The sequence below is a fragment of the Silurus meridionalis genome, chromosome 7 (genome assembly GCF_014805685.1).
Source record: "Silurus meridionalis isolate SWU-2019-XX chromosome 7, ASM1480568v1, whole genome shotgun sequence".
NCBI lineage: Eukaryota > Metazoa > Chordata > Actinopteri > Siluriformes > Siluridae > Silurus > Silurus meridionalis.
This window is the reverse complement of record NC_060890.1, coordinates 16,343,410-16,366,458: the sequence shown is the minus strand read 5'-3', so window position 1 is coordinate 16,366,458 and position 23,049 is coordinate 16,343,410. Positions and strand designations below refer to the sequence as shown.

Genomic DNA, 23,049 nt, shown 5'->3' with positions numbered 1-23,049 from the left:
TGTTGCTAGCCTTTAGTGTACCTGAGAAAAGTCACAAGGGGTGAAAAGACAGGGCTAGGCATGAGCGAGAGGCAGGGAAAAGATTAAAGAACAGAGAAAGAGAGACAGGGAAGATAACCAAAGTGAGGAAGTGTAAGAAATGAAAAAAGAAGACATAGCTATGGATGAAAGATGACAAACAGCACTTAGAATTAGACACTGCATTAACACAAATGAGAATCTGAAAATATGTGAGAATTGGCGAAAGTGTTGACAAAAGAGAAATAGGAGAGAGAGAGAGAGAGAGAGAGAGAGAGAGAGAGAGAGAGAGAGAGAGAGAGAGAGAGAGAGAGAGAGAGAGAGGGAGAGGGTTGGTGCAGGCATGACAGGCACTCAGTAAGCTCTGAGCCGGCCAATCCGATAGCTAAGCTGCTGCAGTGGAGTCAGTGAGGATTCTCCCTGGTGCTCACACACATCCACGCACAAGGCACGGTACGGTACGTACGAGATTTTCATTTGGGGAGTACAGCAGCACAAGGGAAATGGTTCGAAAGGCATGGAAACTGGAGTTGGACATTATGCAGGAGAAGAAATGCTTTTCTGGAAGCATCTCATGAGGTATAGTATGACACTCTAATGCACTAGAGCTGCTCTGAGAACACCTCTGGGATTTTGACAGACTTGTTAGTATTTTGGTAACTGCATGCATGTGGACATACAATTAGAGTATTTAAAAAGGAGGAATCGATTAGTATATTTAATAAAGGCAGAGATACAATTTAGCCAATTTATTGTGCAGAAAAGGGTATTTTTGTGAGACATTAGGTTTAAACAGGAAATACTGAAGAAGTCAGGAATTGGAAAGGATATAAAGTATAGCTGCGTTGAGCTCAGAAGAATGTGAGCACAGGAAATAAGTGTGGGAATGATGATAGATAATTGTATGTGGTTTTTACAGATTAGATGTACTATTTTGCATGAATGACATGAGTTTCTGTGGGTTTTTTTGGACTGGTGTCTTTGACTGGGTGTTTGTGTGCTTCTGTGTTTGAGATGTGTATGTGTGTGTCTATGACGGGGCTACTCTACTCTGATTTATATGATAAGTCTCTTTCGCTAACCAGCACACAGTGTAGACATGAAGCACAGAAGCAGCTTATTAGGCTCCTTATGCTATTATCTAGGCTGAAACATAGAGTTGTGCTGGTCACCTAATACGCACACACACACACACATTTGGCAAATGTTTTATACGATCTTTTCTGTGCTCTTCCCATGATGAGAAGAGATGATTTACTTCTGATCAAGCAAAGAGCAATAAAGTAGAGATGAACACTACATTTTATATATAAATGCTGTTAAGTGTGTGTGTGTGTGTGTGTGTGTGTGTGTGTGTGTGTGTGTGTGTGTGTTATTATTTTTCTGTCACTTAGCACTGCCAATATTTTTTCACTTTAGCTCATGTCACATCTAAGATATTTATGCACCTCTCTTGCACTCACACTCACAACCACACGGACACGGACACACACACAACAAACACAACAAGCACAGGCATACACACAACACATACAGAGGGAGGGCTGTTTACTGTGAAAAGCATGATAGAGTAGATTCTATGAGCTGTTGATTATGTGTTCTCTGAAAGACGAGAGACCACATAAAGAATTTGGGTAGCATGCACTTGCTTTTTGCGTCTTCAAAAAGTAAAAAAGATTTATCTGTTCTCCTTGACTTCCCTAGTTCTAGAATGTACAGCATGGGTGTTTGTGTGTGTGTGTGTGTGTGTGTGTGTGTGTGTGTGTGTGTGTGTGTGTGTGTGTGTGTGTGTGTGTGTCTCTCTCTAGCATGTGTGTGCAAAATATATGTCAACATGGCAAAAAAATGCAAAGACAAATATAAAAGATAATATACTTTGATGGATGGATGGATGGATGGATGGATGGATGGATGGATGGATGGATGGATGGATGGATAGATAGATAGATAGATAGATAGATAGATAGATAGATAGATAGATAGATAGATAGATAGATAGATAGATAGATAGATAGATAGATAGATAGATAGATAGATAGATAGATAGATAGATAGATAGAATCTATAAAAAATCTATAAATTAAATCACACTCACTAATATCCTAGCTAGCTAACTCACACTTGTACATTTCCATTTAATGTGCATTCAGTGAAACGAGTTTCCTTGATTTTTTCTGGCCAGCTTTTGTATTTTAAGCCAGAAGTTATGTTCATGTGAAATGTATGTTATTACAGTAACTTGCAAACAGTAACTGCTAGAGCAGCAAGTATAGTTTCATTAAGAATTGGATGAGTGTCACTGGAATGCAATTGAAAGCATTGAAGGTCTCTGAGAAAAGCCTGGAGAGCGTTTCACCTTTAGCCTCTGTTTACTTACTAAACTCAGTCGCCTAAAGCAGTAATGCACTGATGAATCATCAGAAGGGAAAAGCAAGCAAACAGAAGCCCTTTACTGATAATTCAATCCTTCAAACGTCCTTATTAATCTCAAACTCACTCAGTCAAAAGACTATAGCACAATGACTAAAGACAACCTTCAGAACTTGTATTGTTTCTTCTTCTTAAACTCTCTCACACAAACAAACACACATTCACACACACCATAAAATGCTTTTGTTGAGGTGAATATTAGATTTTTGATTAAAGACCTGATATTTAATGTTTAATCATGCAGTATTATAATACCTCACTACCAAACCCAGAAGGCATATCACATTTAACCATTTCTTTTTATATCAATACAGCAATATCTTCTATTACAAAAATATGACTCAGGTTCATATACAGTAGTATCATATTAGAAATATAATTTTGTATTTATTTATTTATTTATTTATTTATTTATTTATTTATTTATTTATTCATTATTTATTTTTTATTTTTTTTTATTCTTATTGCTCTTTCTGGTTACAATATTGGAGAAAGGAAAACAAGGGCAACATGCTATACAGTAAGTGTTAAGCTTAAAGAATTTCATCATAAACTCTTTTTACAGTGAACTACGATGTTATAATAAGCAGAAAATGTGTGTGAGATACAGTAACCAAAGCAACCATACTGTTTGAGTGACTTTAATAGTTTCTAAGTGCTCCAAACACTTCAGTATGACTGTAGTTTATTTTCAACTTTTGCACATAAGATCTGAAATGGAAAGTGTCTCGAGAAAAAAAACAAGAAGTCATCAGAACTCAATTGTATTATAGTATGCACATCCGTATATGCAGAACTATAAACTATGAATAATACCAAGCAGCCCAGTGTTACATAGTATAAAAACTTTTGTATGAGAACGAAAATATCTTTTTAATTGACAAAACTTATTTATTTTAAAAACTTATTTACTCTCACCATCCAGAATTACATTCACTGCTGACTGCAAACTCAGGAAACAGATGTTAAGTGAAAGAGTTTAATCTGGAATGCTTTGTTTTGTTACTTGAGTGGATTCCTGGAGATTTTTCCAAGTAGTATTTTTATAGTTCAAATTAAACCTATTTAGGAAGGTAGGATCACTTTATTATACCCCAAAGAAACTTCATTTCCCCAAATTCCCGGCTGTCTATCACCTACACATCAACCCATCTTAAGTTGGCCAACTTACTAATTACACTCACCTGCAAGTCAAGTCAAGTCTATTTCTATAGCACTTTGACAACAGACATTGTCTCAAAGCAGCTTTACAGAATTTAACAGTTAAGGTGAATGATTATTTATGTGTATTTATCCCTGATGAGCAGCCGTGGCGACTGTGGCAAGGAAAAACTCTTTTAGATGTTATGAGGAAGAAACCTTGAGAGGAAACAGACTCAAAAGAGGATCTTCATTTGGGTGATATCAAGAGTGTGATTATAAATCTTTAAACAATACAGAACACTGGACTAAACCATATTGACTAATTACCTCATCAGCTAGAATATCTCTCAGTTTGGTTGGTTCATTGCTAAAAAGTTTTTTCTTTTTTTTTTTTTTCTTTTTTTTGTATCTGTTTCTTTTTTTTTTTTCGCCCTTAAGGCAAATTTTCTTGTTGTGTCAGCTGTGTGTTTAAAAAAAAATAAACTAGATTTTACCTTAATTTTTTTCTTGACATTTTTTTCCTTTTTCTTTTATAAAATAAAGCCTATTATCTAATTTATCCTGTATAGATTTTTTTCCTTCTTCTCAGGTCTGACACTTCTAATTATTCAAAGATCCTTTTCTAATAAAATCCAATTAAGAATACAGAAAATAAAAATGATTATTTTGTTTAGCCTACATGAGAATTATATTCACTTGCCTTATTGATTAAAAGAAAATAAGAATAAACATCTCATGAGGGTATTTTTATGATGTCTACTCCTTGGAAGAAAATATTAAGCTTTTAATGCTCTTAACAACAAACGCAGAAATTAAAATTTCTTTGTTTTGACAAAGCTGTGTATTTGTTTCTGGTGGCTGCCACATTGGACTACTCAGAACAGCAGGTGCTGAAACAAGCATCATACCTTCGTATCTAACCACAACCATTATTAGGAAGTGACATAATAATCAATTTAATCACATTTCCAAATGGCTGGACCATTTCATTAAGAAAATGTCACTCAAGACCTTTTGAAAAGGCATATGCATGACTGGCATTGAACACAAAAAGTGGCCTAGCCATTAATTGGCTTTGGGTTATGCAATTATTTATGATCTTGAGCTTGGTCCTTATAAGTGAGTTACACTATTATTTTATAGTCCTACATAGCATTATAGACTTTCTTTGTATTGGTTGGGTGCTCATTGTGGTAAGCTGTGTGGATGGGAATTGTTTTAATCAGTGGCTGTTGAAAGCCAGTGTCCTCATTTATTAATTTATTGACAGGATCACTGAAAAAATAAATTCATGATTTTAATAATGTATGATGGGAGCACAGGCTCAGAATGGCATTAAAGGCAAAATACAGAACAAGAAAAAAAGGGTTCTTTATGGGCTGTGCTATGGACTTCATCGCAGAGCTGACTCATCCTGCACAGGTGATAGCATTTCTAACTACCTGTTAAGACTGTGTATCGATTGTCTCAAGTCAAGAGACATTCTTACTGTGTGTTTTTAAGCAGCTATGGGATATATGAGAGATATTGGGGCTCTAGATCTTAGCCGTGTACTGTTAGGTCAGTAAGAATAGCCCAAATGCATGATGATTTATTTTATTGCAATAAGATACAAGGAATAAGCATATAACAGGGTTCATTGTGTAAATGTGCCTAGTAGTAGGCCCTCCAAAAAGTCTGTATCCAATTAGGTAAAAGAATCTCATTGCGTTCAATGAGATTACAGCACTGCACCAGAGGATCATTTGGCCCTTTAATTTAAGATAACATTTAATCCTTGCTACTATGAGCAATGTGATCTTCTTATTCCTCCTACCAGCTAATGTACACATTAATAGAATAAATTTTTCACAAGCTGAATTTTAGAATGATACTTCTTTCAGGTTTAATGGACTTTATTTATGTATTGTTTGTTTGTTTGTTTGGAATATTATGTAATAATTACTGTACCATTAATTAAAACAAAAATCAAGTTTAAATAATTCCAATGTCTCCACCTTGTTCTAGAAAAAGGGAATCATTACTAACCATGAGGACTGTCCATAATTCTTTCCTATTTTTTGGCCAGTAATTCCATAAAAAAAATAATAATAAAATAAGAATGTCAGATCACACAACTATTATCAGCCAATGTCAATATTACAGCTTACATTTCCAGTTTCTATTATTTTTACACTCGATTGGTATAAATAAATAAGAAAGAAAGAAAGAAAGAAAGAAAGAAAGAAAGAAAGAAAGAAAGAAAGAAAGAAAGAAAGAAAGAAAGAAAGAAAGAAAGAAAGAAAGAAAGAAAGAAAGAAAGAAAGAGATTGATGGATAAAATAGAAATAAATTGAATAAAGGTGCGTAATAATGCCATGTATCATATCAAGAAAGTTCAAGTGGTTTTGTCATTTTAACCATATACAGCTGGTACACAGAAATGATAGTGTACCTCCAGGATGAATGTGCTACATAAAGAACCATAGGAGACAATACAGGACTTATTCAGGTAATGCAGACCCACACAGAACTACATAAAGTGCACATGTGGAATAATGACCAAAAAAAGAACAATAGGCATAGTGAAAGACAGCACAACACTGAGCAGTACACAGTTCTAGTCTGGAGTAAAGTGCAAAGATACTACCATATAATAATAAATACTGTATATGTAAACATGACAAATTGGTTAGCAGCAATTTTTTTTTAGTGTTTTTAGCAGCAGCAGCTTATAAAGGAATGTGCAAAAGTTGCAAAGGTGTTTGCCAAGTGTGTGAGTATCAGTGTGTATTTACACTATTTTTATGGGGGGGAATTAACAGATCTTCAGGAAGCAAGGACGTTATGTTTGCAACAGCATTTTTCCATCTTGCACATATTCCATTCCCCCTATCTCAGTGGGACTGGATAATGATATGAAGCCAGGTGCTAGTGACTGTAGGCGAAATTGCTTCATGAGTGGGTTGGAGATGGGTGGAAAAAACAAGCAACCCTTTACACTCTACACCTCTTGCACAGACCTCTCCACTTCATACAAAGTTATATCAAGTTGACAAGTTTTTATTAAGCATAATAAAATAAAATATATACACTCTGTGGACAACTTGATATAAGATTCATAGGTGCTTTTAGAACATTCCATTCAACATTTAATCCCCATTTGATGTTATTTTAACTTCCAACCTTATTGAAAAAGGTTGTGGAGATGTGTGGTCTATAAGATACATGGGGATCGATGTAGTCAAGTACTGATGCAGGGTGAGGAGGCCTGGGGTGCAGTCAGCTTTCTAATTTATACCAAAAGTATTCAGTAGAGTTGTGTTTAAAGCTCTACAAAATTGCAAGCCACTTAAGATCTTCCACTCCAACCCATGTAAACCATATATTCATGGAACTCACTTTGTGCACCGGGGCGTTGTCATGCTGGAACCAGTTTGGGTATAATAAATAAAGTGAATAGAAATTCTTATGCTACCACATTAAAGACATCCTTTACAGTTGTGTGTATTGCACAACCTAATCTACTCTTGCATATATACTAAGTCCATTTAATCCTCTTTATTTACCATCTGCTTGCAATTTCTTTCTGCCTGTCTCACTTTTTTCCTTTTTTGCCCTGTCATGTCAACAGCTCCTCACATGCAAGACTACAGCATGTATTAGTATATTACATAACCCCTAGAGTTTACAGTGATGCCAGAATTGTAAAGGTAAAAGTACATCAGTTGTTATAAGGCCAAGGGCACAGTGATTGAAGTATTAGCTTGCAGATCAACAGAACTGCATCAATATAATTAATTAGCTCAAATAATTAACACTGTTAAAGTTTTGTTTAGTGTGACATTCAGGATTAATATTTGTCCTTTAAATGTAAGTTTTAGACCCAAGTCATACTCCTACTGCCAAACATTTAACTGATGAGATCTTCATATGTCTCCTACCAGCTAATGCAGTTGCAAGCTTCAGGAGGCATCATTACAACAGCTGTGTGTTTTATCCTCCAACCCTGCTGATCATCGTAACGTTATTACAGCACAACTGTGAAAGTGATGCTTTTATGGAGTCATCTGTTTCTGCGTTAAACTTGAGCTTGCTTCTTCGTGGAAATGCCATTCATCACCAACTTCAACTAAAATTCATTTCCTCCTGTAGCTTTTGCATTAGCCTATAAGCGAAAAAAACACATTATCAGATTAAAAATGCAACCAAAACCAAATGGAAATCAGGAAAAAAAACCTTACAATACCAACACAGCTAGAAATACGCAACAGCAATATCAAAACCATTTACTGAAAATGGAAAAAAGTAAGCTCATTGCATGCATAGCTATAAAATTATGGATGTTTTAAAGTAAGGAAAATAGTAACCTAAACTTTCTGTATGTATCTGTTTATCTTTATAACAAACTAAAAAAGTTACAAATAAAATTATATATTTTTTAATTTGTATAGTGATATGATTGTGTCCTAACAACGCCAAGCATGTGAGTTTTCAGTGTTTGTTATTGGGCTTTCTAATTTGCTGTATATTTTTTTTTTTTATGTATTGGCCCTATAATACTGCGCTAAACATATGTATCAGCAGTAACTGCAATGCAAATGCTAATTAGTATTTTCAGTGGGACTGGCATGTTTCCACCCACCAGCTATACTCTGCTCAAAGATTTGTTTCAAGCAGCTCATTCCTATGCATGATGAGTGTTGGTCTTATAAACTTCCCACTCCAGAGTTCACAGATGCCAGCCTCTGATCAGGGTATTAAGTGAGAAGTCCAACACCAGCCTGTCTTTTGCTCCAAACTGCAGTTTGAATCTCTTCTCTCTCAAGCACAATCCCCAGACAGGATCACAATATACATACAGGTTTTAACATTGCATTATTCACATGACAAATAATAGAATACATTTTTTTTTCCCTCTAGAAGCTATTTAAAGTCAGTCAGACCTCTTCCGGTTTTAGTTGAATGAGTCTGAACTGTAAAGAGGCTGAATAGAATGAGTAATCTCTTTAGTGAAAATATAGAGTTTACAAAGATGTCTGAGTTGTGTGTCAGTTGAATAAATCTATATGCACAAAGATTTTAGTAAACAATGCTGAGTTATTGCTCAAGGCTTGCACATAAACAGAACCGCCTTAATATTATTCATCACCTCAGCTTCAGTGATTAACACAGGCTGAAATTGTGTTTACTGTGAAATTCATGTTTAAATATTTGTGGCAGTGTCTATTCAAATAAAGTTAAAGACATTTAAGTAAGGCATGTGTGAATATATAATTAAACCCGCTTGCCTAATGTTGTAGGTCTCCTTTGTGCCACCAAAACAACTCTGAGCTGTGGAGGCATGGACTCCACAAGACCTTTGAAGGTATGCTGTGGTATCTGGCACTAACACGTTCGCAGCAGATCCTGTAAATCCTGTAATATATGAGGTGGTGCCTCCATGGACCAAACTTGTTTGTCCAGCACATCCCACAGATGCTTGCTCAGATTGAGATTTGGGGAATTTAAAGGTCAAGACAACACCTCGAACTCTTTGCTGTGTTCCTCAACCTATTCCTGAACAAACTGTGAAGTGTGTGACAGGAAGCAGTATCGTGCTGGAAAAAGGCCACTGCTATTAGGGAATTCTGCTGCCAGGCAGGAGTGTACTTGGTCTGTAAATTTAGGTAGGTATGTGCCAAACTAACATTCACATAAGTGCCAGGAGCCAAACAAAACATTGCCTAATGTATAACATCACCTCCATTTCCCTGCCTTCTTCCCACAATGCATCCTGGTACAATCTCGTCGCCTATTTAAGTGTTTCATACACATCTGGCCATTCACAAGACATAAAAGGGAAAAAATGATACCTTAGTCCAGCCCACATGCTTCTATTACTGTGTTGTCCAGTTCTGATGCTCACAAACCCATTGCTTGTGCTTTTTGGTTGTAGACAGGGGTCAGCATGGGCACTCAGGCTGGTCTGCAGCTACGGTGTGTAGCCCCATACTTAGCAAGCTGTGATGTGTGTACTTACATTTTTTTTCAGAAATTGTGCTACAATAACTGTGTGACTGGACCACATGTACTACAATTCATTCCTCGCTCACAACAATAAGCCTTGGGATTTTTGATCAGCCATTTTTCCTGCTTGCAACACATCTATTTCAGACTAGTCACTTGCTGCCTAATATATCCAACACCTTGGCAGATGCTCTTGTAATGAGATAATCAATGTTATTCATGTCACCTGTCTGTGGTTTTAATGTTTATGGCTTATTTGATTTATTTATTCTTAGGATTCACAGCTTGCTCTCCACCAGCAGCAGTGTGGGTTTGTTCTAGCTGTCTGTGGTGCAACCAGACTTCTCTCATAATGACAGAGAAGAATTAAATCGAATTAGCAAAGAACAGATAATCCAAGTATAACATGACAACTCTCAGACAGATGCATTACACAGCCCTGTAATAAACTGGCATGCCATCCAGGGTGTCCTTCTGCCACACACTTAGTGTTCCTGGAAAAGGTTTTGGATGTATGCACACCATGATAAAGTGGTTGTTGCAGAGAGATAAATGAATAACTGAATGAGTGAATCACTTTTTATATAAGGGCATTTCATATTTTTAACCTGGTCTTATAGAAAAAAAGGAGCATTTTTTTCAAATTTCTATAAACTTTATAAACCTTTTCTTATGGTTCAACTTTCCTGTGTCTGCAATTTAAATACCCTATTGATGCATTTGAATAATAATGGCTAATAGTTGGATGAAGTGAAGGTCTGGCAATTTATTTAGTATGTCTGAAGAAGAGGCTGAATATGTGGGGGGTTCACCATCACCTAGGGGAATATGGAAATAACCACGGAAAAAATGAGATGCAGAGTTTCCATTTGCAAAGAAACTTTGTCCAGTGAAGCACCCCCAGGGACCAGGTTGCCTCAGAGTGTGTTTGTTACATTTTAGGAGTACTGAAAAGTATATTCTTGTGAATAATAATTTATTTTATCAAACATTGCTTTATTCTCTATATATACGGTATGGTCTTATCAGTTGATTAAATGTTACCTGTATATATCCGCTTGGACATTGTCTTGAAGCATCTTTACATAAGTAAATTGATTACCAATATATATGTTTATCCTTTATAACTTTATCCTTAATGAGCAAGCCAGTAGTGACAGCGGCAAGGAAAAACTCACCGAGATGGTATGTGAAAGAAACCTTAAAAGGAACAAAGGGCAGAAGGGAAATTATCCTTATCTGGGTGACACAAAATGTCCATTCATTATCGTTTCATCATAGTTAAGGTTATCAACTGTTCATTGATGGATGCCTGAATGCAAAAACTGTTCATGGCAACTGTCATTGTAGCAGACTGCTTACAGTAATTACAGTTTAATTCCATCATCAGGGTTCTTAAATCTAACTTCATAGATCTGTAGAGTGTTCAGGTAAAAATATCTTCAGCAGCAGTGAGTTGTCTCCATTTGAAAAGAATTTCATCCAGAGGTAGGGCATCAGAATGAATAAGGCAGGGATCTCTGGTATATAAGTATATAAGTGGGGTATATATGGTATATAAGTGGGGGGGCAGCAGCGTCCAAACACCCCCGTTCACCAAAACACTATAACCATGATCTCTCCAGATCTGCTTCTTTACCTAAGATAAATGTATTCACAAAAGGTTTGACTAAACAAAAATATTTTTAACGTAGACTTGACTACTGAGACTGTGTCTGAGTCCTGAACACTAATTGGAAGGCTTTTCCTTAACTGTGGACTTTTGTAAGAGAAAGCTGTGTCCTCTTTTTTTTTTTTACATCTATATAAATGTTTTTATGTATACAGTATATTTTCTTGGTATAAATATTTTAAACTTGGCTAAAAGTATAACTATATAAATATTAGATTTTGACAAAGCAATACTGTGTGTAGTACACATGCTTTAAATAATATATAAAACTTTTCCCCCCAAAAAACGTAAACTATCATTTGAAATTGCTGACTAATATAAATCATTATATTGCACATGTTTAAATGAAATACATCTAATATTTTTTATTGCTAAATGATAACTCCTTCCAACTTTTTTCTTTCTTAAGCTTATTTTCCATCAGAAGCAGCTCATGTGCAAAAAAGAACTTGGCAGTTAGTAATATTTCAGCAGCATGTATATCTGTATTTGTGCATGGTAGAAGATAACACTGGTATAAAGAGCTAATGCGGAGGAATGTACAGGTTAATGCTGCTCTCAGACCTGAAATCATTTCTAACATAAACCTTCTGTTTCTGTTTACTGATGTACGTGAGAGATTTATGTACACTAATTCTGTAGCTTCTGCTTATTTATAGTGAAGTATATCTGTTGTTACATATGTTTATTGTAAATACTTCTAATTATAGTTGAGCTTAGTTTTCATAATGTAAACAAATTACACCCAGCATATTTGTCACTCTGATTTAAAAAAAAAATAAAAGGTTTATTTTACATTTATATGTTTAATATATGAGTTAAAAAAAAAAAAAAAAAAAAGCTTTATGATGTTTGAATATAAAGGCATACACTATTTATGTTCATGATGTAAAAAACTACTGTGTTACTGGAAATTTTGCTTGTGTTTGGGTATCAGGAGAAGTTTCCTGAAAATGGGATAAAGACACAGTGCTGGTTGCTAGTGGATGAAAATCAGGTGGAACAGCTTAATAAAAATGGTGAGGTTTAGTTATGAGAAAAAGAACGATAGAGAGGTAAAGAGAGAGTGAGGGAGAAATTGACAGCTTCTCCCTATCGATTTTCTAGTCCTAGATAAGATGAGAAATGTGCCCCGGAGCAATCTATTCACACATTACCGACTTAGTGACCCTCTTGACACACATATACACACATCCACACTCTGATTCACCCCTACCACCAGCTTGATTCATCAAGATGAAATACACTCATATACACACAAACACTTATTCGACTATTTCTCTTTAGCCTGGGTGCTCCAAGCTATTAGCAAAATGACTGTATTATAAAGGAGCTGGCCTGGTATATACACAGACCAACACCCAAAGATTCCAGCCCAAACACGCACAGCTAAATTTAAGGCCATTTATGGCAACAATATCTGGAGCTAAAAGTGGCTCATATGCAGGCATAGAATTTTTTTTTTTTTTTTTTGTATTTATTTATTTATTTATAATTTGCAATCTGGGTCAGAAATTGCAGCATGTGTGTCAGTTGAACTGCAGTAGTCCAGCACTGCTCCATGTCATGCCTGAGAAAGGGATACAGATTGAGTTGTAACTGAGTTCTGGCATCCAGATTTGGGAGAGTTTGTCACTGTCATTCTACAGTGATATCTAGTCCAAATGAAGTGATAAATGTGGGTCAGCAGAGTTCCATGTTTAGAATGTCAGCCGCAATGCACAGCAGGAACAATTACTTACATTTCAGCAGTGATGGCTGGTTGTGACATTGAACAGGTTCACATTAAAAGTTAATATTTTATGTCTATCAACAGCTTGATGACAAAACTCAGATACATAAAGCTTTGCCTGGGGTGTAGTTCCCACTTTAGACTCTACACAAATACATTTTACAGAAACATTTGTAACTAAAATACACTAAACTTACAGTCCTGCCATTTGTATTTTCACTTATATTGTGCTTTGACTGAGCAATGAATGCACATCTACTTATAACTTCTTCTCTGAAGGCATGGAGGCACATAAGAAATAGTAGTGCAAATAATCCACCTCATTCCAATCCATTACACCTGCAACTGAATTTCAAATGTGCCTCCTCAATCACTGCTGATGATGTGTTAGAGATGATCGAGTGACATAGGCTGGGAAATATCAGCCCAAATGAAAATCTAATTAGAAGAGCGCTTTTTAGCTTTATCATTATTTCTTCTCCATCTTCTTGTCTATTGTTTGCCTGTATGTGTACAACCATTGGTGGTTATGTTAACCTTGGTAGATCCTGGATTTTAGTTTTTTGCTTAAATATATTAAGGTAGGCATATAGAACACAAAACACACTCACTGGTAAAGATAAAACGCAAGCATATTTCAAGTCTTTTACCAAACTGACTTTGGTCAATTCAATCACAGTATGACCATACAAAATTTAGTGTACAGGTATTTTTTAAGCTTCATATGGTCTGGGTTTATAGGAAATGGCATACTGGCGATTGATTGCTAAAAGTGTGTGTGTGTGTGTGTGTGTGTGTGTGTGTGTGTGTGTGTGTGTGAGAGAGAGAGAGAGAGAGAGAGAGAGAGAGAGGCAGAGAGGCAGAGAGAGCGGGAGAGAGATATGAAGTCAGGTTTAAGGGTAAGCAGATTTTGTCATAGTAAAAATTCCCCACAGAGTGCAGCAGATAAATGGTCTCCCACAGGCAGTGTTCTCCTGTGATGATGTCAGGAGAATCAATTTCTCGCTGGTTTTGGCTTTTCTCAGTCTTCAAACACCCTTTACACTTCCTCACCTCTTCCCCTCCCTCCTCTTTTAATTAGCCTCCCACCCAAACACACATATACACACAAAATTAGCATTAATGCATCCAATTTCATAATAAGTTCAATTTGGTTACAAGGCATGCAGCACCATTTCTTATTTACACCAAATATTAGCAATGTCAATGAAACACACGTACGATTAAGATTATGTATTATGTTTTCAGATAGACTCAGAGCTCTAAATAAAACAGTGCACTAAAGACATGCACTCAGAGCACCAAAGCTTGACAGAGCAGGTAATATAATAATAAAATAAATATGCGAGGTACAGTGAGAGGAGAAATAGGTAAAAGATGAATAGGCACCAAATGAGAAGAGTAAAAGGAATGTGAAAACTGAAAGCAAGGGATATCAAAATATAGTTTTAAACTGCCTGTGTGGACCTGTTTGAAAGTAGCGACGATATTAAACCTAGCTACGGTCTCCACCAAAATAAGAAAGTAATTATATTGTATTTTATTATATATTATATAATTATATATTATATCATGTACACTTGTTTCTATCTGGGTTTACTGCATATACAGTAAAATATGTGAACACTATTAATTCAGTTCACATTTTTGTGTTGAGTATTTTGCCTTGTTGCTCTTGTTCCTGAGCCATCACATGTATTCAGCTATTTTATGCTCAGTAGAGATAAATGCTGTTTGACAATATGCAAAATTAACCTTGAATTTAAATTCATTTAGCTCCTACTGTAAATTATAGAGTAAAATAAAACTGAGAAAAGGAACAAATCACCCTGAGCTAAACCTTAAGCAGCAAACAAGTTCCTCATAACCATATTCGACAAGACGTGGAGAATGGAGATTCGAGAAATCAGTCGAGGAAGCAACGCTAAAGAATAATCTAATTCAACCGGTTTCATGCTTCTCAGTAGTGTGCAGAAATGAAAACTGTCATTTTCCTGTATTTATTGCATCACTATTTCTGTCTGGTGGTTGCAGATGACAAAGAAAAAAAAATAATAATAAAATATGCCTTTCACAGCATTTTTGTCCATGTGCGGTTGTCAGAAAATAAAAGATGTTCACCCAGAATCTGGCATGAATATATGTGGGTACTTGACTGTATTTGAAATTCACCTTTCTCTCTGACTCTTTCTTTTCTGTCTCTGTCTCTCCTATTGTGTGCATGTGTGTGTGTGTGTGTGTGTGTGTGTGTGTGTGTGTGTGTTGGAGCAAGCACCTGTTTGTGCATATTTCACAGTGGAGGCTGAGAGACATTTGGCAGTTATTCTACATTAGCTACAATAAGCATACTGTGGAAAAATGTGAGACTTTTCTCATCTTTCTGTATCAAACCCCACCCTAACAGTTCCATCTCACTTGTGTGTGTGTTTCTACTTCTTTCCAGTCTCATTTAACAACTCTGATTCATGTTCTCATCTGCTACCAGATGAATACATGTATTATTTCTTCTTGTATCCTCTATATCATCTTTAAAGGAACTTTTATTTTGCATATCTTCTACCCATCTTGTGTACCATTATTTATGAAAGTATCAATACATTTTAATGTCTCCATGTCTTTTTATTCCTTTTCACTATTTCTAACATTTTCAGGATGTTGCACCTCTGTATAACCCTCTCATTGTCATTCTCTGTCTTGCTATGCTTTTCCAGTAGCTAGGATTTGGCCATCATTCACAGTGCTATCATAATGTCACCTGACACACACATACACACACACACATGGGCACACAAACACACACATACTCGTCTCTACCTTTCAACTTTGCAAGTAGGCAGATTTTTTTTTTATTGATATTTATTATTTGGACCTCCATTTTCTACAAAATTGCTATCTCTTGTTGATCGTAGCTAAGAGGCAGGTGCCAGTGAAACAGAGAATTTTGGGTGTTTAGGGATGAAAAAGAGTAGGTATGATGAGGTGTTTTAATTACAGTCAGACCAACAACCTACTGACTATAAAGCTGCCAGCTTTCCCACACACTCCAACCTGCCAAAATCTAATCCAAGCCTCAGTGAATAAAAACACAGTTCATTTTTCCCTGCAATTTCATAAATAAAATGAGAAGAAAGTGTGTCTTCTATTCAGTTTCTCAGCTAATGCATTACTGACAGCTTAACCTTAATGTTCCTTCTCTCTGCTTAACTTACTCTATATTCTCTCTGCCCTTCCTCATTATTACCTTCTGCTTTCACTCAAATGTCTTTTCACCTTTACACTATATGAACTTGTTTAAAAAAAAGATTTAGTTGAAGGGGCATAGACTGAGTTGGACTGAAGGAATAGGCACTAAACCTACAACTACAGTTTGAACATGGAAAATGGCTGATGATGTTGCTTTAATTATATTTTATTTACAAGCATATTTTATTGAAAGCTAAATATTCAATTTTGTTAGGTGATTAAAAAACAATAATGTCTGCCTATTTCATCACCTTAAATGAGCAAATTCTGGTATTGGGAAAGAAAAAGGACAGCTGCTGAGGTAACTGTGTAAATGAATGTCCTCTTAAATTTCATTTATACAGTAAATCTTCCTGTATGGACATTTGAATGCACTTTAAAGAAGCCACCCAACTTCTAGCAATTCAATTCGTTCAGCTTTAATCAAGATCAAATGCTTGGGTTCAGGAAAGTATAAACTGAAAAAGGAATTTTTTTTTTTTTTTTAAATAGTGCATGACATATTTCTTGTACATTATAAATGTATTTTCAAGGTTTGTTGTGCAAGCATATGACTGATTTAAATTCTCGAAGCAAAACATATTCATAAATGATTCTTAAGTACTGGTATTATTTGTTGAACAATTGTTTGCATGTAGTCCCAATGTTTAAAGATATACTGCACATAATGTGAGTTTGTATCTATTAATATCAGTATTATTTGTAAAACTAGAATGCTAACTTCATTAAAGCTCATAATTATCACATTTCTTTCATTCTTTAGGTATCTCAAGATGACCTCTGTCTCTGAACAACTTTTCTAAAACCTTTCTAAACCCAAAACCAATTGTTTCCTGAAGCAAAGCCCCGCTGAGTCCATTATGTAAATGCATTTGTACAGCCATGCTGATATGGATGACTGAAACATGAGCATCATAAAAGCTTTCTGGACCTCTGACTCTGGCTCTTCTGTCTTCTTGGATCTCATCTCTCTAAAATAGCACCAAAGGAGGGTTACAGAATTGGCTGCAGAGGGCGGATAAAAAAGAAGCTAATGAAGCAGAAGACCGTATCAATAGGAATATACTTGTTTTTGGAATATATTATTCATTTGGAATATTGTGATATTTTGTGAAAAAAAAAAATTGGAATACTGGAAATATTTTTATAACTCACCATCATGAAGGTGAGTCCAACTTCCTGTCTGTGTCCTGTACTTCTCTGTCTCTGCTTCCTGGAGAGAGGCTATGGAGCAAGTCACCACAGACAGGCCAGGGTGATTTCTAGGAACCACAACTTGACTCACAGTCACAACCATACAAAAGATGGGGAGACAGAAGTCCACCACAGACCAAAGCGAGGATGGATATGGAACCAGTTCTTTGTCCTGGAGGAGCACATTGGACCTGATGCGCAGTACGTAGGGAAGGTAGGCAATGTACCTTAATTATATGTATCTTAAATATATAACATACTGAATAGTTTTATTCACTATTAGTGTGAGATTCTTTTGTCCAATACATATTCTTCCAGTAGCTCTGTTTAGAAAAAAAAGGCAATAATTTATTTCAACTTGATTAAGTATTAATAATGATTAGGACTACAGTAAATTCAGGACTTTTTTTTACAGAATAAATTTGTTGCATTTATTCATTTACCTATGCCCATATTTTTCTTGCTTATGCAACAGTTGGACATGATCGATGAGCCTTACATATCCAATTAGTTTAGTGCAGCATAACTGTGGCACAATAAGCTCAGAAGTGTTTGACTGAATGTTGACAGCTATAAATTTTTGGATGTCTAGGTTTGCTTCTCAGACTTGTTAGGCTTGTATTACATGGTTCCCTCAGCTATGCCAACTGGTAAACATGTCGGTAAATTCATTAGCATATTAATGTACTGAACTTGTTGCAGTGAAAATTCAAATCCCTGGTCAAGTGCTTGTGTTAATTGTTTGAGTGTGCAGTTTCTGTTAATTCAGTCAGATGGAACAGTTCCAAATGTCTATACGTGTTTTATGAATACAAATAAAATAAAAATGTTCAGTATTATGGCCTTTTGTAGAATTCAGTGTAGAGAAACTACAAAAAAATAGATTATCTACAGACTGTCATGATAAGGCCTATTAACTGATTTTTATCAACATATCAACAGATGATGTCAAACCTGTATATGACAGGACAGCTACATTTTTGATTCTGACTAAGCAGAAGGTGTATAATAATTTTCTATTACAGCAGCGCTTGTGCAATAATTCTCATTTATATAATTCTGATTTATATTTAATCATTTATGTAAGCTTTAAATAAGTATTACCATTTTTATTAACTCTTACAGGGACATGTGGGAAAAAAAAGAAGAAAAAAAAAGAAAAATATATAATAGTTGATATGTCAAAGTTTTCTGTGAGGAGACATGTTTTGTTTTTTGGTGGAGTTTAACATGTCTATTTGTTTTGGAGCCAAATCACACTAACCAATGAATGTTTTTTTTCCTTTAAAAAAAGCATATTCTATTTTGTTTACATTAATGAAATATTATAAAACTCTATCCAGTTCAATTCTTGATAGGACCAATGAGTAATTGGTTTATATAAATGAGCTGTTGATGATCTACTAAACATCAAGGGCTGATTTAAAATTAAATCTAAATTAACTGACATCAGTTTTTATTAGAAGTCATCAGGAGCTCATTTTAATTAAAATACAAGTGTACGACTAAGGCAGAGTTGGTTTTCTTTAATTTATTATTAAAGCATTCACTCTTATCAGAAGGCTTTTCACTAGATTTTAGAACAGGACTGTGGAGTATTGTCATCTAAAGCCACAAGAGCATTAGAAAGCTGCTGATGCAAATTTAGAAGTGCAATTGCCATTCCACTTCATTCCAAAGGTGTGGCCTGAGTAGCCTGCCATAGAGCTCTGACCTCAATCCTGTTCAAAGAACACCTTGGGGATAAATTGGATTGCTGATGGCACCCGAGGCCACAGGAAATGAGGACCTACATGTGGAATTGTATGTTTAAAAGACACATACAAATCTTATGTTTAGACGTTGACAAGCTTTTGTCCATATAGTGCATACATACATACATGCATACATACATGCATACATACTGTACATACATACATAAATATATATGAAACTGCTTCCTTATAATTTACATGAGCTTGGACCTAAAAAAAGTTTGATAGTATTGCTGTGACATTGTACTGTACCTTTTGTTTTGAAAAGGGCATTAGCCGGACAACGCTGATTAAAATGCAGTCTTGAATAATGGAACCTTATCAGGCTAATAATTGAAGCGATTAATAATTAGTTTTCCTGCCGTGGTCTTGGCTGCTTGGTCGCTGACTTTGAAGTGCGTTGATTTGTTCTCTGAGTGACTGAGTTTCATGGTGAGTCAAGATGCTCTCCCACTCCACAACCCACAACTCACCTTCAACTCTATCCTACACAGCACAGTTCAAAAACAAATTACGGCAACAGATTTCAATAATCCGTGATGAAAATATGCCTTTAATAACAACCAGCTCATTATGAGGGATTATGTCTGACACTCATGCATTGCAAGAAATCCCTAATCTTTATGAATGTCTAACTTCCTTGTTTAATTACAAGACCTGCTATAATAGGGGTCAGCAAAATATAACCATGGTGCAAAATTACATTTTTAAATGGAAAAAAAGATTCCACGATTCTAACCTACTGTAAACATTCAGCAATTCCAGTGTGTATGTGCATGAATGTGTGGTTTTCTGCTTCTCTGCTCTTAATTAAATATTACAAATGTGTGCATATAACTGAACACAGTAGAGCATTCTGACCGCATCCTGTACAGTCCCACTGGTGACTGATTGCCTCATTATTCCCTTTTCTTTTCTTGGTGCTCATTTCAGACTAAATTTGTTACCAATGTCAAACATTGTCAAAACAAGTCGAATCAATGATTAGAAAAATTAACGTTCAATTTGCCAGTGGAAAATATTGTCAGGTGATTCTGGCTTTTTAAAACTGAAAACTGTAAAATCATTTTTGCAGTACTTGGTGTCACACTGAGGAAATGTGTTGAGCAGTCAGTCTTTGTGCAGTAATGGTTGTCAACTCACTCATGCGTAATGAGTGTGTTATAATGAATTGCAATGTAATTGTGGTTGAGTGAAAACGGGGGTGGCACATTGGAACGGTGGAAAGCATTGCCACTTGAAAACTCTTTCTGCTTGTGTTACACATGTTCAGACATCACATGCTCATGTTTAGTGTTCCTGGAATAGCTTCAACTGTGACCCAGACCAGGAAAAATTGCTTGCTGTAAATGACTAAATGAATAAATTAACAAATTAATGGATGAACAGACGAATGAATGAAAATTAATTGCAGGGTTACAATAGACTTAATAATTAAAACCTAGTTTTTTCATACCAGCGCAGTAAAAATGCCTAGTTATGCAAGGGTGGTTGTTAGTATCTTTTTATAAATAATTTGTCTACTGTTTTTGGCTTTTACCTCACATATATACAGAATTACACAGTATAGTACATTACAGAAATTTTCAAATGCAGAAAATGTGAAATATTAACAGTAAAACTATGTTTTTCCTATTTACTTACACAACAATCAATCATTCCCAATTCATATGTGAATTGGCTCATGATAAGTCATACTGATAAAATGTTTATATAGTTTTGAACTGGTACTTTGGCAGCTTTGGTCACTTCTTTGGTGCACAACACATTATGACTGGAACTGAAATTAGGGTGCAGCTGCTTTCATTAAAAGATGAATGATACAAGGAAAATTTTTGCCTCCAAGGACTCACAGGATGTTCAGGCATAGAAGCTGTTGTCATGGGCTGCCTGCATACACTTATTCAAGACAAGCTGTTATCTGTACTTCAGCAATATGAATACACTGGCAAAGAAAATACATTTTATAATCCCATGTCTCTGTAGTCGTTCCACTCGGGCACCTCCCATTCATCTACGTCAGACATTTAAGATGGATTAGTTTGAAAGCACATGCAATGAGTTGCATAGAGAGTGTGGCAGGACTAAGTAGTGCTTTTATTTGGGCAAATCTAATAATTGAAGTCCATAGCAAAGGTCAGAAAACAGGAAGATAAAGTTAATGCAGAACAATTTATAATAGAGGTGGCCATAATAATTCAGAATAGAGAAATAATTACAATGTAAAATGACGGACACAAATGCAAACAAATTAGTAACTAATACAAAACAGGTGAAAGCAAGGAAACAACAAATCAATGACAAGACAGTGGTGAAAACAGGACTTAAGTGGGATATTAAATAAGCATAGGCATATAGTGTTCATCACCATTTTTCTTTCCATCCACACCAAGAAAGAACAGTTTAAAGCCACCTCAAATGTTCCTGGCCTTACTCCCTTTTCACTTGGTCTCCTGAACACTGAATAACTCTCTCCCTTTACCAGTCATAGTACCAACATTTAAAGTACCAACCCGAACCTCCACTCTCCTCCACTTCTCCTTTCCCTGCCATATCTGTCCACGTTTTCCACCTCTCCTTCTCCTCCTTTGCCCAACAGTAGCCCAATTTCCACCGGTACCCTGTAGGTTAACGATACCTGTGGCGGTCGTGGTTAACCCGGGCCTCGACCGATCCGGTATAAATTTCCCTTTCGTGATCCGCATATTTGATTTGGCATGTTTTAAACTGGATGCCCTTCCTAATGCAACCCTCCCCATTTATTCAGGCTTGGGACCGGCACTAAGAGTGCACTGGCTTGTGCAGTCCTAATGGCTGGGTTATAGCACATGATCTTTAAGAATATTTGGCGTAGAGACAAATGCATCTACAATAATTTGAGATTTTACATATTGTGCATGTTTCAACTTTCTAACAACCAACTACAAAACTAAATAAACCTGGCCATTTTGAGTTCCTGAATAACCACATACTGTATTTCCCCTCATCTTTATCTTGCTTGTCTCTATCTGCTCACATTTCACTCCACTCTGTGCTGACTGATGATTGTAGTAGTTGTGCAATAAAATAATATTGTCAAAAGCAGTTGAAAATATGTTCTGAAGAATCAGAATATGATCATCTTTTTTGTATGTTTTATTGCATTGTCCAAAGCCCAGCCATTACCACTCTTCGAATAGAATAGAATGCTTTGGTTGGATAACAATAATGTTATTTGAAATAAATGTACATAGTCACAGCTGAGATACTTTCTCTTCTTTCACACTCTGTAAGCAAACAGATCACTAGTGAATGCTCATCCTCAGGTGGGAAATCATTAACACCAAGAAAAAAAACACAGATTTTATATTCTTTTTTTTTATTTTATATTAGAGAAGAGGATGCTGGTACATAAACCATTTGATTTAATTACTCAAATGCTCGTTTATCTGGATAGAAGATTCACATGTTACCCTAGAGTTCATCAACAGAGCTGCAGCACTGATCTTTAAAATGGAGCTCAGGTTGTAGGGTGGGGAAATCTAAAAGAACATGATTTGTCAAATTAGCATGATCGAGAAAATTTTTTTTTTTTTTTAGCTTAATGTTATTCTTATTCTGTAACCAAATTAACCAGCATGAGGATATTATTTTGTATTTTTACTAAATGTTGTAAAATGTTATTGGAAAATTATTGCTGAAACTTAATAATTTTAGAAGTACTTTGGAATTAAATGTATTATTCATAATGATAGCTTGCACCACATTCTTGGTGGTTCTTTTAAGGGTTCAATAGAAAATGTAGTCGCTCTTATTGTTTTTTTGTTTATGTGTTTTTTTTTTATGAATAATCACTGCACACAGAAATGTTAAAAAATTACTGTAAAGCACAGTCA

General features: G+C 35.6%; 1 protein-coding gene across 2 annotated transcripts in view; it reads left to right on the top strand.

The window, feature by feature from the left end:
- Positions 1-435: 435 nt before the first annotated feature.
- LOC124389235 (cadherin-18) overlaps positions 436-23,049 on the top strand; it is a 94,475-nt gene continuing 71,861 nt past the window's right edge. For both annotated transcript variants that reach the window (XM_046854569.1, XM_046854570.1), the window contains exons 1-2: positions 436-597; positions 16,990-17,634. In XM_046854569.1, coding sequence (XP_046710525.1) covers positions 17,386-17,634 — 249 coding nt within the window. In that variant the 5' untranslated portion in view covers positions 436-597; positions 16,990-17,385. The remainder of the gene's footprint in view (positions 598-16,989; positions 17,635-23,049) is intronic.